We start from the raw sequence: 15,678 nt of genomic DNA on the forward strand, positions 1-15,678 counted from the left end.
ATAAAATCTGCACTACTTTGCCTGCTTCCAGTAGATAGATTAAGCTAACTGAAGCTCCATATTTAACTAACACTGGACATATGGAAGTGATGTCAAGCCTCTCTTCTAACTCTCAGCAAGAAAGCAAAAAAAAAGAAGTATTTCCTTTAAATATTATTACTCCTACTATCATTTCTGTAATATATTTTACAGACATTTCCATTAATATCTTCCACATTAATATCTTTTAACATTTAAATGTGGACAGTTAATATGAAAATATTGAAGACTTACTGCAGAAAATACAACACGTTAGAAATGTGAGGCTAAATCCAACTCCATTTACCTTGACATGTCCCTCTTTGACCTCTCCATACTGGACGTGCTTCCTCAGGTGGTTGCAGATAGCTCGGAGGGTGGGGTGCACCTCTATGCAGAAGTTACACCTGAATCCTATGGGGGTTTTATTTACAGTACTTTCCTGTTCAGAAAGGACAAATGCAAAAAGAAGGTGGTTCAGTCACAGTTACTGTTTTCTTTTTAATTTGTATTTGAGAGCAGTTTGTGATGATGTTTTTTTTTGTTTTTTTTTAAAGAAAGATGATGAAATGATGTTATACAACATTTTAAAGGCAAGCTCAAACACTGCTATATCTATGAGATTGACCTCATCTCCATGACACTGCCCCTTTTCTCAAATCTCACATTCACCTGAAATGGGAAAGTGGTCTCAGTCTTTTGGATTCCACTGTACTCTAAATGAGATCAATGGAATTTCTAATGAACTAATTATGAATCTAATTATCACACCTCATTATCATGCACTGTTATATACTCCTGGTGACAGTGAGGAGGCCAATCGAAATACATTATTATCACTTTAATTATTTTGTCACTTCAGTTTTGGCAGAACTGGACTATTTAGGGTACAGTACATCTGCAATGAATGTGTGATTATTAAGTTATAAAGTTATTTAACTCTCAGATATGGAGGGTGACCTTTGACCTCTGCAAGATAAGGAACCTAACCTGCAGTATGCTGGCTTGTGCCTTATGCCAGTCTTTAATTTACAGATTTAGAGAGGCTTGCATCTTCACCCACCTTGTCCAGTTTGGTTTCAGGTAGTTCTGTGGCTTTCTGTTTGCTGTGAAGCTGCTTCCTCCTCTCCTGCCTCATGGCCCTCTTCTGAAACTCCTCGTTGTGATTCAGTAGATGTCGGGCCAGAAGTGGAAGAGCCAGGAACTTCAGCTCACAGTGAGAACACTGGTACAACTCGGAGTCCTCGTCCCCAGGACCAGGTGACACCATGAAGTCCCTCTTCAAGTCGTTGCTGTGGTGGTCGTTGTAGTGCATAGACAGCAGCTCGCCCGTGCTGAAGGACAACCGGAAGCATTTTAGACACTTGAATGGCAGCCATTCACCCTCTCTGTCCTGCTCGGGTTCAAGCGGAACCTCCAGCACTTCCTTCTCCTCCTCTGCCATCGCACTCATAGCCATCTTCTCTGGTTCTTTGGCATAGATAACGGTAAAGTAGCGACCAAGCTTGCTAGCATGCTGCTTCTTGGGGAAGACACCTGGATGGCGTTTAATGTAATGGGAGACAATGCTCTTCCTGCTGAAGGCCTGGAAGGCGCAGAGGGAACACTTCCGTCTCTCCACAGCCAGACGCAGGTCTTCACTCATTTCTGAATTGTCTCCCTCTGATACAGCGGGGGCCAACACTTTGGGAGGCTTTTCAGTCATAGTCTTGGAAGCAGCCAGACAATGGGTGTAATAGGCATCGATATCATGTCGCTTCTGGTAGTGTGCTGCCAGGCCTTTGCGTATAGGATTTGTGTATGAACACAGAGCACATTTGAAGACATTGTTTTTGCCCTCTGGCTGAGCACGGACGTTGTTGTGCTTGATGCGGTAGTGGCGAGCGATGCCTTTCCTTGTGGAGCAGAAGTATTTGCAGAGCTGACACTTGAACACGGCATGTTTTTCTACCTTATTGATGGGTAACTGGGAGAGGGCAAGGTCCAATTCACTGACCTCCTGGACTTTTGCTGCACTTGATAGATTACTAGCACTGCATTCAGCTACTGGCTCTGTGTCTTTACCGGAAGAGAAATTAGTCAGAGAGGGAGAGAACATTTCAGAGGCTGACTGATTGTGATACTTCTCATAATGGATTTTGAGTTTCTCCAGTGTCCCATGTGTGTACGGGCACATTTTGCATCTGTATGCTCCGTAGCCCTGCCTTTGAGTTTTGCACTTGTCATCTCCTTCAGTTAAGTCATTGATGTGTTCTATGTCATCTGCAAAGTCTTCTGCAGTGACTTTCACTAACGGGTGTCTTTTCTGATAGTGAGTGAGGACACCATGGATGCGAGAGTTTACATAAGGACAGTGACGACATTTATACACAGAACTGGGGTTGATGTCTGCCTCCTGTGCAAAATCTGCAGCTTTTACTTTCATGCCTGGGTGCTTCTTCCCATAGTGAGTGAGGAGGCCATGGAGACTGTTGTACTCTGACAGACATACAGTACACTGGTAGGGATTGTTAGAGATGGAAAGACGTGGGTGGGAAGGATGGGGGTTGTTTTCTTGAGGTGGAGTGGCGATGACCAGTGCTCCTTCATCTTCAACAGGCTGGCAGTTGAAAGCAGCATGTTCTTTGGCGACCTGCTGGTGGATCTTTTCAACTGAGCCGTTCCCTTTGATGATGTCCAAAAGCACTGATTCGTCCCCTTTGACGGCCCAGGGGTGGACAGCCTGATAGTGACTGGTGATGTCCCATATCGAACAGGCCTCAAAGGCGCAGTCTCTGCATTTGTAATGTTTGGTTTCCATATTGCCTCCTTGTTGTTGGGTGGTTTCCGGCCCAGCCCATAGCTTGCTAGCCATGTACGTGTAATCGACATTGTGCTCAGGATGGCGTCTTTGGTAATGGAGCAGCAGACCCTGGGGTTCAGCGTGGGAGTAAATGCACCATTCACAGTGGTAGCCAGCCTCCAGGATGCCATCTTGGTAAGCCCAGTGTAAAATGGTCATGGCTGTGGCCTTCACAGTGGGGTGCTCTTTCTTCAGATGCTTCTTTATGGCGTAGACGTATGGGGATGTGTAGGTACAGTGTCTGCACTTGAGGGAACGCAGGGCCGTGGCATTTTCAGGGTCAGGGGGGGCTGGGGCCATGGCAGAGGAGACGCTACCTGATTGGACCATCTGCGCACGCTCCCGCTGACTCCGGACGACCGCGGTGTGACGACGTACGAGGTCAGCGTTGGCCTTGGTTTCCCTGTGCTTCTTCTGGTAATGAATGAGCACTCCTTTTACAGTACGGTTGCCATAATCACACTGCTGACAGAAGAACAGCTCATCCTCAGCTTTATCACCACTTCCTGGTTTGGGGCTTGAATTGTTAGAGCCGTCATGGCCGTTATTTTGAAACTGCTTCAAAAACTGTTTGGGAGTTGCAATTTGCAATTCATCCATTAGTTTCATCAAACCAGGGGTGGGGGCGCCATGTTTGATGTATTTTGCGGTCACTTTTACTTCTGGATGTCTTTTCTGATAATGGACCAACACACCAACAACAGATCTGTTGCTGTAAACACAGTGTTTACAGTAGTACATTTCTTCATCGCTTCCATACAGTGCTGTACTTGATTGCTTGGGGGGCGTGGACATGCTGAGGTTGAACGAAGAGTTGGCTACAGGCTGCGACTGATCCACTGACATGACCTTCATTGTTTTCTGTATACGGAAATAAGACGCTTTTTGCTCTGGGTGTTTCTTCTGGTAGTGTACCAAAACGGAGTGCATGTTGGGACTAGCAAAGGAACACACGTCACAATCGTAGACGACAACGTTACCCACGGCTTCTTTAAGAGGGTCTGCTGCTTCAGCGCTGGCTTCTGGGGTCTTGGAGACGATTTTCTGCAGCACTGGGCTGGTGGAGGATCTGGGCGTGGACGAGGCCGAGTTAAAAGACTTGGGGCCAGAGTTTAATATTTCCCTCAGAGTTTGGGATTCACCTGCTTTGTGGGGCTGCTCCACTATATAGCTGGAGAAGATCATGGCATTGTTGATCTTCACAGTGGGGTGCATTCTTTGGTAATGGGGCATCAGGCTCCTGACGTTGGGGCTCGTATAGGAACAAAAGCGGCACAGGTACAACAGGTGTGGTTGGTTGAAATTGAGCACATTGCTTGCTTCAGGGTGGTGATCCATATAGTGTTGGTGTAGATCATTGTAATTTGTGTATTCAATGTAGCACTCTAAGCAGCGGAAGACCGCACTCTGGTCTTCAGGGTCCAGGATGTACTTAAAGCTGAACTTGATGTACGGGTGCATCCTCTGGTAATGGGTGCTGACGCTACGAGCTGACTTGTTGTGGTAATCACAGTGTTTACAGTAGAAACGTGCAATTCCGGTGTCTTCTGAAAACTCAGTGTTCTCCTGGACAGTGCTGTCGCTGGGATCCACTGAGATGTTTTCACTATCATCTGAGAGAGTCAGAGATATAGGAATGTTTCTAGGTTTGGACTTGGGGTTACTTTTTCTTTTCCCTATTCTGCCTCCCTCGTGAGAGATTATCTGCGTGTTGTAGGCAAAGATTGGGTTTTGGCCGTCATGGTCTCTCCCCTCTTTATCACCACTGGCATGATTTTCTCCTGCATCTTCATCATCCATGTCATCCAGATTTATGATCATGTCTTGCTGGCTTTGGCTTATCTTACTTTGAAGGTTACTTGCAATTTCATCAATTCTAGTTCGCTTCTTGACTGAGGACAAGTCCAAAGGCAAGTCATTAATGGACTTCCTGGCTCTTTTCCCTGTCACAAGGGGCTTTTTGGTGGCAAGCCCTAAAATGGAGGTCTGGGTTTTTTGTAGAAAGATTGGAGAAGCTTCCACTTCAGAGTCTGGCTGGTCAGTCAGCTGGCTTTCAAAGGCAGAGGGATCTAGGTCATCACAGTAGGAATGCTTATGCTGCTGGTGAACCCTCAGGCCTTTCAGAGTGGTGGTGGAAAAGCTGCAGAGCGTGCAGCGATGAGGGTTCTGCTGGTCGTTGGGTGTGCTGGTTGTCTTTTTTCCATTGACTTTGGAGCTTACATTACCCCCATTCACTGGCTCTTCTGTGTTTTCACTCTGAGGTTCTGGACTGTCATTCGTTAGGTCCAAGGTCTCTAAATCTGAGGAATTGTGGCTCTGTTTGTGCGTGCCTAGTTTAAGAGGACTGGTGCAAATGAACGGGCATTCATCACATTTGTACACTGTGGTTTTGCCAGAAAGGTGAATGTTCTCAATGTGGCGGGAGATGCTCCGCCTGTGCATGGTGAGGAAGGAGCAGAACGGACACTGGAAACGGTTCATGTACTTTCTGAAAGGTATTCCTTTAGTCTCCAGCAGTTTGTTATCCTCATCAGTTAGAAGCTGCTTTGCGTCTGCTGACAGGGTTCCAGTATAGCTGGGATCATCTATGTCGCCCAGCTCTTCATCATCATCATCCTCTAAGCTGCTCCTGGAGTCGTCTTCATTGAGTAGGTTGGCGTCCATGTCTCTAATGCTGTTGGGAGCATCGGCTGAAGCAAACCTCTTGGACAAAATAGAAGAACCTGTGCTGTTAGGTGTCGCTGCGCTAATCTGAGCATACTGAAAGGATGGGATCTCTGGGGCTGACTTCTCTGTTGTGTTATCTGGTGTTTTTTCTCCCGCCTCCTCGTCCTTCTTCCCACTAACATCAGCAAAGCTCATCTTTGATCTAGACGGGCTATGGGAAGAGGAGGGAGAATCAGGCTTGGGGGAGTTTGCACTCGTCTCCCCTTCCAGCTCTGCAATGCAGGAAACTATCTTGACCTTGTCGCTGTGCTCCTTCACCACGTGATTCGTCCAGCTGTCCTTCTGGTCAGTCTGATAGTCACACCATTCACAGGCAAATGTTCCCTTCATGAGTCCACTGATCTGAGATTCCTCTGCAGTCTCAGCGTATTCGGAGGGATCTCCAGCGCTCTCTGAGGAAACCTTGCTGTGATACATTAGTTGGTGTTTCATTATCCTTGCTCTGCGCGGAGACTTGTACGTGCAATACTGACAGGAATACACTTTTGAATGGTCGTTGTGCATTACGACGGTGTAGCTGGGCTGCTTGACTGTCTGCGAGGAGATACTTGCATCCGGATCGTCCTCGACGACACTGTGCACTTTTTTGGTGTGGTTTCTTAAGAATGACTTTGATCTGAAGTAACGGACACAGAACTTGCACTGGTAAAACGGCAGATGGGTTTCAGCTGTCTGCTTTTGTGACGTTGGGTTGGAACTGTCAGCAGAGGTGGGGCCTGAAAAAAAAGAGAAAGTATATGAGATAATAATAGTTAATAGTGGAACTGTAACATTTTGTTGCCATTAGTTAGTCTTTCTGTGGTTTTTCAGTCATAACTCAATACATTTTTATGCTCCTCACTTAAATATATGTTCATCCTACTGTAAGAGTTCTCTGAGGAGTGTTTCCTAATCCCCCAACAAATTAACAGTAACATCGGAATTAATGTGGTAGACATACTCGTTCCAGCTTTAGGAGGCGTATAATCCGTGTCATCCTTATCCTCGTAGTCGTCCTCTTCCTCCTCGTCCTCGTCTTCGTCTTTCAGAGAGTCGGACTCATCTGCATCTGCAGGCTGCAGGAAAACAGTGTGTACTTCCTGAATGTGGGTCTTCAAGTCGTCATATGACTCGGCGCGGAAGTCACAGCCATCACACTGCAGTACCTCCATCGCTAAAAAGAGGCAGCACTCCCTGGAAAATCAGGGAAACCTGCAGAGAAAGGGAGAGAGAAGAAACAAAAAAAACATGAGGACGTGTCATTTTCAAAAGCGTAGATACGTAGAAGAATAAATGTTTAATTCAAGCAACCATGAATGACAAGAAAAGCAATTTATGAGAATCATGTTAAACCACGCACAGCAGCCATCAGTGATGCAAATGAAGGGGTATTTACAATAAACAATCACAGGGAGTCTTGTATAAACAGAACCATAACAAAGTTTTAACACTGAAGTCATTTCAGGACTAATGTCATCCTGTAATTCTTCAGTATTCAGTGCTGTGAATGCTCCTCCACAAAAATGAGCCTGCTATTATTACATGATTACCAATAACAATTCCAGCTGAGAACAAAGTGCACACCTTGCCTACATAACAAGTAAGACAATTTCAAATGAGAAAATATAATGCTTAGAAATGTTTATGATTGTGATTATGTGTTCAGAAGATGTCCTTTTAAAGTCTCATTTGCTGGATTTATGGAACGTCTTCAGGTTGCATTTGCCAGACTGGGCTTCAAAGTGATGTGGTATATTGTGTTTTTCCCCATGCTGCATTGTTGAGGAGGGGGAGCTTTTTTTGGGATAAAATATTATTGTTATTGCGCTTGAGGACGAGGACAGACACAATATAATTTGCATCTATTTTTTATGATTACTTTAAATCTAAGAAATGTCACAGAGGGATAAAACGGTGCAGTAAAAGCTGAAGTTGAAAAATAAAAGCCCTCAAAGTCTAAATCAAATATGTCACTGAAACACCTTCTTAACAAACCGTGTAAAATTAGAAGTCTTGAGTTTTGCTCCCAGAAACGTTTTTTTAAAATTGAACAAAGACAATATATCTGTGTATTATGCAGAGCCACCACAAATTCCTGTTGTCTCATTATTTTGACAACGTGGACGGAGTGTCAAAAATTCCTATGAAAACAATTTATCATCTCTACTCTACTCTAACGACCGGAGCCGTCTGCAAACTCTGATGGAAAACGCAACAAAACACGACAAAGAGGAGAATTCAGATGATGCTGATGTTACTCCGAATACTAAGAAGGTCCCATTTTTTAGCATAGCATCGTTCAAAGAACAATGGAGGGACTGAGGAGGGATTATGGGCTGATTTGTCCCATTTTTATTACCTTGGGATAAGCAACAGCTGGAGAGCAGCTCCACAGCTCAGTATTTAGAGCAGACTATTCCATCAGATTGTATCAACTGCTCTGAAATAAGATTGAATGAATCAACTGAGAGATGAAGGCTTTATGTCTTTGAGCTCCTCTGCGGTTCGGACTTGGCCAGCAAAATGTAAGCTGTTGATGTGGCCATCTTTTCACTGCTCTTTCATCACAGCTTTCTAATCAATTGTCATTTTGTCTCGTAAATATTGCAAATAGGATTTGTTGCTCTCACTGGTTATTAAATAGGTAGTTAAAAGGGCACAAGATTGCAAATCAAAGCCCAGTCAATCTGATTCCCTTTCACTTTTCTTTCAAACACACGCACAAAAGAAATGAATCAAAGTCAAAAATACAAAATCTGATAATGAGAGAAACACATCATGGTGCTCAGATACTGCGGTGGAGACATTTTGAATATCGAACTTCAACACAACGTAAAAACTTCATGAGGCTAACAAGGTGAGTCATATTTTAATTGTAGGGATCATAATTATGCTGTATGTTTATGTCAGGTCAAAAATCTGGATTTTCAGGATCAGAGCCCAAAATTGTCAGTGTCCAGGTGCATCAAAGTTGCCAGTTAAATATATACACACTGCGATGACAAAAGAAGCAAACCAGACAGAAGCCAGTCAATAAATGAGCCACTTAACAGAACAGCTATGTAACCACCTCTCAGCAAAACATCTCAACAAAAGCAGGTCAGAAGTTTTACCAAGGGCAAGGCCTCCACATTGACACTGGAACAAAGCAAGTGTGCAAGGACACATAAGCTAGAGTAAATATGGAGGGTCTGTAATGGTACGGGTATGTCTATACTATGGGACTCATTAGGTCTTATAACTGCTCTCAATGGATGCATTATGGCCAACACTTAGAATATGAGGCCATTTCACAGGAGCAGGTGCACCCTCTGGTACAAATACTGGTCCCTCATGATGTTTCCATATTTCAGGGTGATTACACCCTCAAACAGCTGAGTAAGTTTAAGAGTAGTTTTATTATGAACACTATGGAAAACTTAAGCTATATAATCTCTTGCACAGTTCAGACCATGTAGGACTGCATTTCAAGATGGGGTTAAAGCAGCACTGAGTGATGAATCGTGGAGTGTTTCCCTTATATTGTCCACCCATTCTATATGTAGAGGGAGAAAAAAACAAAAACTCGAAAGACGAGACTAAAACAAGGTTGTGTACACATCAGGAGCAGGTAAATTCAAACACTGTGTACACTGTGTGTCAGTTGTGTTTGTTGCAGTTAAAAATGACCAGAACATAAGCCTGAGGATGCAACAACCTTTTTTTGTTTTCTGAAAACACTCTCTTGAGGGCTGACAAAGTAAAAAAGTATTTTAAGATTTATTTTTATTTTTTTGCCTTCATTGTACAACTTGACAAAACAATATAAAGGAGAAAATGTAGGAAAAAAATGTGGCTGACATATTTAACTTAGAGTACAATAATTAAATGTAATTTAGAATTAAGATGTCTGCACACGTTCGTGTACATTTGTGTATTCCATTAGGCAAAGACTAAAATATTTTGCAAGTATTCAAAAAGGTTTAATGATGTTGATTCATTGTTCTTAATGAGACACAATGGCTCCTGTCTCAGTATGAGTCCAGTATGACCCCTATGGTTCTTGTCCAAGATGAGGAGGAGTCATCAGTGGCTGTAATAAAACCCAAAGAAATAACAATGGAATTATAATAAGAAGAAATTATAAAAAAAAAAAAAAAAGGTGTACTTGTGCTTTTATCGCCAAGCATGGAGGTATGCGTTTTTTCAGCACAATAAACTTTATAGAGATTGCATCTTTCTTTTTTCAGTGCAATGTTCTACATAAGGAGCAGGGGAAACATCTGAACATGACATTATGCAATTATCATATACAGTAGCCTACTATGATATAATTTAGATCAACTGTTAACCCAAATCTGATTAGCAATTAGTCAATTGAGGGTGCAAATTAGTGGAAGTCTATGTTTTCATTGGAAATACTGTAGCATAGCACCATACAGTATAAGCCTCCATCTGCCCCAGATAATTTTGATATCAAATAAAATGTGGTACAGCTGCTCAGAGTTGACTGTGTTGATCGTATACATCAAAGTGTCACAGGACTCTGGAGAGAGGCTGTATAGGTGGAAAAAGTTGTATACACCTTTCGATGGCTCCACAGAGGGAGCGGAGCTAAATCTGATAAAGTGCCTCAGGTGATGTCACCTGAGTCAGTGTCAGTTGGGGCTGAAGACAACAGACCTTTGTAGTCCAGTCCTTATCTCTGCTCCAGTCTATCAGCTCCAGGCTATGCTATAGCATAACACGCCCACATGGCTAAGCTGTTGGCAGGGAAGTTGCATTGTGGGTAATGGAGGCATCCAAAAATGATGCTACATCAATTTTTTTAACCTTGTTCTTTTTTAATCTGTCTATCATGAGTGAAATTCTAATTTAGTTAAACTTTGAGAAAATGAAAAGCTGCTTTAATTGCTAATGTGATCAAAGAAACAGTTTCAGGGTCATTTATTTCCACTGAAAATCAAAAATCAATTAGTGTAATTACCCAAAAGTGAAAGCTGACAAACTAAAAATAGAAACTGTTGTGTTGTGTGACAACGTAATCTTTGATGTCACCAGAAATACCGATGAAATACAGCGTCAGTATCACTATGATATTCAGTCAACTGCTCTGGACATTGAGACCAAGAAATTTCAAGTGAGATCCAGCCAGGGACAGTTGGGAATCCCGCCCTGCTTCCCACACCCAACTGGCCAGCCAGTGGAAAGCTCCATGCGAGCCGGCCAAGCCGCCAGTATGTCCCTGAGCAACCAGGGGATCCATTGTTGTCCAGGGTCAGGTTACAGCCTCACCACGGGGCCCCACCCTGCTCTCTTGGCAGTTCACGGCAGTTTTGAACAAAGTTGCCTACTAATGCCAGGTTCCTTGACATGGATATGAAGAGAATCCTTTCGGAGAAGGAGGGGAGAGGAATGCCCAGAGAGGGAAAGAAGAAAAAAAAAAGCCTCCTACACAACCACCATCTGCCTTAGAATTGGCTGTGTCTTTTCAGCCAGTCAGTCCCTACGCCACACCAAGTTAATGGGTGAGATTGTGTAACTGCTTTCATCTAGTCAGCTGGGGCTCTAACAGGCAGCGACTGAGCTGCTCAGATCCTCCTCTGAGCTGAGCTTCAAGGGCAGCCATTTTAGGAGCTGACTATGTGCGCTTAGGTGTTCAGCCAGCACACAACATGGACCCACAGATCTGATCCTCTTCCTCAAAGGCAGGCAGCCTGTCACTGGAGAGCTGCTGACAGAAATCTATCTGCCAGATGTACAGCGCTGTACCCAAGCCCTCTGCCCACACTGCTCAGCAGAAAACATCTCACACTCCTGCCAGCCCCGACTTCTGCCTAGTCCTTTCATTTCTCGGGGAAATTATCTCTCACATCAAGAGATTTTCAGAGAAAGACTAGAATCCCCGTTCCAAAGAAGGAACAGAATAGGTCGGCGCGAGCGGCATGCACCAACACTTTGTGCAAAAGAAATACTGCAAATGCGTTTCGTAGGAGCTGCCAACTGCTTTCCACAAGGGGGTCTAAAAATGTGAGGCATGTCTGAACTTCTTTATCTCAGAGCTCTGCAACCCCGAGCCCCGAGGAGAAGACGAGAGAGAGAGGGGGCAAAGAGAGAGGCAGAAGGGGCGAGCGGCCTGAAGGGGAAGGGTGGGAGGAGAAGGGAGGCAGCGAGAGAGCATGACGGAGCCACCTGGAAGACCTTCACTGGTAGGCAACAGAGGACAAAGCCATCAGACAGGGCTCCCCAGATTCCAAAGTCTACTGACATTTGTTAATCACCAACCGGTCTCTCTGCATCGGTGAGCTCTGCCAGCAGTCACACCCTCTACTCAAACTGGCTGACAGCAGCTGCTCTGTCTGAAAGAGGGCCTTTGAATAAGCCAGCATTAAGCTGATTAGAAGTACAGAGGTTTTGTCCTTAACTGTTGGTTAGTGCTACCACCTCACGCCGTCGGGGGAGACAAAAATCTACGGATGTGTTGCGTTCTTACATGGCCAGCATCCTGGCGACGGGATAATTTATCTGGCAAACAAGACAGGACATGCATCTTGTCAACCTGCACAGCCTCAATAATTAATGACCCATTGATTGAGAACGACAGGCCGCTTTTTAAAGGAAAAATACAGTCACAACAACAGCAGGTAGCCAGAGACATGGAAATTGATTTTTGCCGAGATGAGATGACAACATCAGGGGAAAATCAATACATTTTTAGTTTCAAGAAAGTTATAAAACAAAGAGAGGGAGGGATGGAGAGAGAAGAGCGCAAAGGTAACTGCACAATACTTCAAATGCTGATCTTCTTTGTCCACTGTGTTCACCAGGTTCACTCAGAAGAGAGTAGAGACAAAGAAAAAAAAAAGACAAGCAGAAAAAGATCTCATTGTGCCTGCAGAGGAGCAGAGAACGTTGCGTCACAGGACCATTGAGAATTTGGCCTCTTGCACAAACAGGAGATAGAGAGCTGGAGATCAAGATGGCTACTCCCATCCTCTGATGTCAGCAGCCCTGGAGAACCCTACACACCGGATCTGATAGTGTGCTCAGCAGTTGCTCAAGCGCAAATAACACACAGTGCATATCATCGCGCAATCCAGTGCAGAAGTGCCACAGACTGAGGCTTCAGAGCACCTTCACGGCAAGGTCCTGACAAAAATAACCCAAAAAGTAGGTAAGTTATGATTAAAAACTAGGCACAAAATGGGAATTTAAGCAAAACTGCTCTGTAAATGTTACGCTCACATGATCGTATTCATTAAGAAAGCTCATAAATTATCAGGTTTATTCGACTAATTACATTTGAACGTAGCTCATAAAGGACCATGCCAATGACAACATGTATTAAACCTCATTACAACCGTAAACTGGAGGAGATAAGATCCAAAACATGCCTCCAAACATCCCCTACTGGATTGGGGTATAGCTGAACACTTCATTGGTACAAGGTTGCATGGATTCAGGTTGATTATTTTATCATATATAAATTACTAGAGACAAGACATCTGGTGCACACCACCGTGGCAAAGCAAACAGATTCATAACCAGCTTATGCATGCTGGCACATTGAGTCTCTGCATGTAAATAACTAATACTCACGTTATGCGATGGGGCGGTTTTCACAGGCACAATAATCACATCAGTGCCAGAAATCAGCGTCTTTCCCTTTTCTCAGTGTCCTCCTCGCCATCTCGGCATTTTGCTCACAGTGATAATATTGCACCTGTCTTTTACCTGACAGATAATTCCACTTTGAGACACTGTGTGCTATGAAATATGCCAACCTGCGACAGGATATTGCAATAACAGAATTCATTGAGCGCCTAATTGCACAACTTTTACAACTACTGAGACTGAGGTGCTGCATTATATTGAAAAACCGATGGAAATGGGCGGCAATGATGGCAAGCACTGAAGCTGATTGCAACTAATAATAGTCTATTGATTATTTTTCATTGTAATAATCAATCTTTTGATGTATCAAATGAAAAAATGCTCTGAGGATCAAGTTGAACTTTTTTAAACCGCTTACTTTATGTGACAAACAGTCGTCAGGTTTTTTCAAGGACCTCTCAGCCGATTTCCTTCATCACAGAATGACAAACCTCGACGCAGCCTTTAAAAAAAAAAAAAAAAAAACTTTGGATCTGAAGGCTCAATCATTCTCCTGAAATCCAACATCTGCTGATGCAAGTGTGGGCCAAGTGAAGCAGCAGCAAGAAATATTTATTTTGGCATCAAATCTTTAATCATTCTCTTTACCAGATACAACTGAGAGACTGTGAAATGCTTTGGTTTGACAGGCTACATCTACACCTGGTAAGTGCGTTATTAGAGCCAGGCAATAAGATCATCTGCAGCTGGTTTGCATTGACATTTAATCTGCAAATACAATTTCATCATTACTGAGTTTTGTTGACTGACAGGAATTATTTGTGTCAAAATTATCCGACAGTCATTTGGCACAAATACAAATTTTCATTGGACAGGCTTGTTTTGTTTTTTTTTGCTTTTTTTGCTTAATATTTGAACTTAATCTGATTAGACTGAAATCACAGTGCATTAATCAATTGGTTCATCAATAAACAAGTAATCATCAATCTCTTATTTGCAAAGATCCTTTGCTGTAGCTCTAAATAGTGCTCTGGTTCCTTCTTCTTTCTTTACTTTTGCCTGAAGTGTGTGTGGAACTTGACTGGAGTCAAAGTGAATTGATTGGCGATCAGTGATTCAGGCGAACACCTGGATAATACCCTCCCTACAGGGAAGCAGGGTGGACCTCAGACTGGGGCGGGGGTTCACCTTTCAGGTACGGCGTGAGCTGAATCACGTCTTTGACTCTCAGTGAGCCCACGGACCATCTGTGGGGAGACCTGAAGATAGATGGAGCTTGAGAGGATCTAATGGGAAGAATGGGATGAATTGCCCAAATCCAGCTGTGCACAGCTTGTACAGACTTGTCCAAGAAGTCCTGAAGCTATCTGCAACCAGAGGGGCCTCTACAAAGCACTGAATTAACAGTCTGAAAACTTTTTTTTGTAAAGGAAAGATTTTAATTTGGGATTTTTAATAAATTTGACTTGTTTTTAATGTGTCATTATGGGTTTTTGAGTATAGACCTATTTTTCTTCCATTTATAATTGAATCCATCATGATAAAGTGTGTAAAGGGGTTTGAGTCCTGTCTAAAGCCACTGTAACCGATGCCTACAAAGCATGGAAGGCTATAAAAAGATATTAAAGTGCTTCCAGTCTGAACTCTGTGCTGTCCAACATGTCCTTAAGAAATGGCAGCGAATGGGGAGCTGTGGAAGTCCAGACAGCTTGCGGATAACCACAAAAACTTCTGATAAAACCGCGGAGAAGCAAAGCAAAAGCCCCATATATGAGTGCAAAGGCTCTGCAGTCAGCCAACATGGGACTGGTGGTGTACTATGTCACTGTGCAGCACAGACAGGGTCGACATGAAAGAGTTCACCTGTGACCTCATCAGAAAAGTCAAAAGTCTGAAGTATGCAAAGCAACATCTGGATAAGCCAGAGTGATTCTGGGAGCAAGTTCCAAACTAAATTGAACCTTTTAAGCACAATCACCACAGGTCTCGAGAGAGAAAAAGCGGTGCAGCATTTGATGAATAGAGCACCTCGGCAAAATTTAAGGATGGAGTGGAAACGTCCTGCTCTGGGGTTGTGTGGCACAGGAGACAGAGGTGGAGGGAAGAGATGGATGCAACTGAAACTGAAACTGAAAAGACGCAGATATCTCCAACCGTGAAACCACACCTTCCTCTTTAGACACTAACACACGCATTCAAAGAAACACAAGTATTTTAATATTAAGTGGTTTCTGTGATGTGCACAAAGAATATCCTCAAATCGCATTTCTACCAACAGGTTTTCATTTTGTCTGTTAAAGACATCCAACACACTGCACAGACTGCAGTGAAACTTTTGAGAAAACACTTGAATAAACACTGTGAGTAAACATAAGAAATTCCAACATGGTGAAATTTATTTCAAATCTGTTCATAGATCACAATATGTGCAGCAAGACCTGACAGGATTGTGACCGTATGAGTTAGTAGTCCAAGTTAAAACAGATCCAGAAGAGGCTTGACGACAGCATTTTCTCTTT

The 15,678-nt window shown here is 43.4% G+C and overlaps 1 protein-coding gene across 3 annotated transcripts in view; it reads right to left on the reverse strand.

The window, feature by feature from the left end:
- Window positions 1-15,678, reverse strand: part of znf462 (zinc finger protein 462) — a 47,518-nt gene that overhangs the window by 18,353 nt on the left and 13,487 nt on the right. For all 3 annotated transcript variants that reach the window (XM_085793282.1, XM_085793280.1, XM_085793281.1), the window contains exons 2-4: window positions 6,528-6,778; window positions 1,082-6,303; window positions 326-460 (exon numbers count right to left, since the gene is read on the reverse strand). In XM_085793282.1, the coding sequence (XP_085649408.1) occupies window positions 326-460; window positions 1,082-6,303; window positions 6,528-6,738 (5,568 nt within the window). In that variant the 5' untranslated portion in view covers window positions 6,739-6,778. The remainder of the gene's footprint in view (window positions 1-325; window positions 461-1,081; window positions 6,304-6,527; window positions 6,779-15,678) is intronic.

Source organism: Trachurus japonicus, chromosome 12 (genome assembly GCF_045865225.1).
Source record: "Trachurus japonicus isolate A0001 chromosome 12, Traja_1.0".
Lineage (NCBI taxonomy): Eukaryota > Metazoa > Chordata > Actinopteri > Carangiformes > Carangidae > Trachurus > Trachurus japonicus.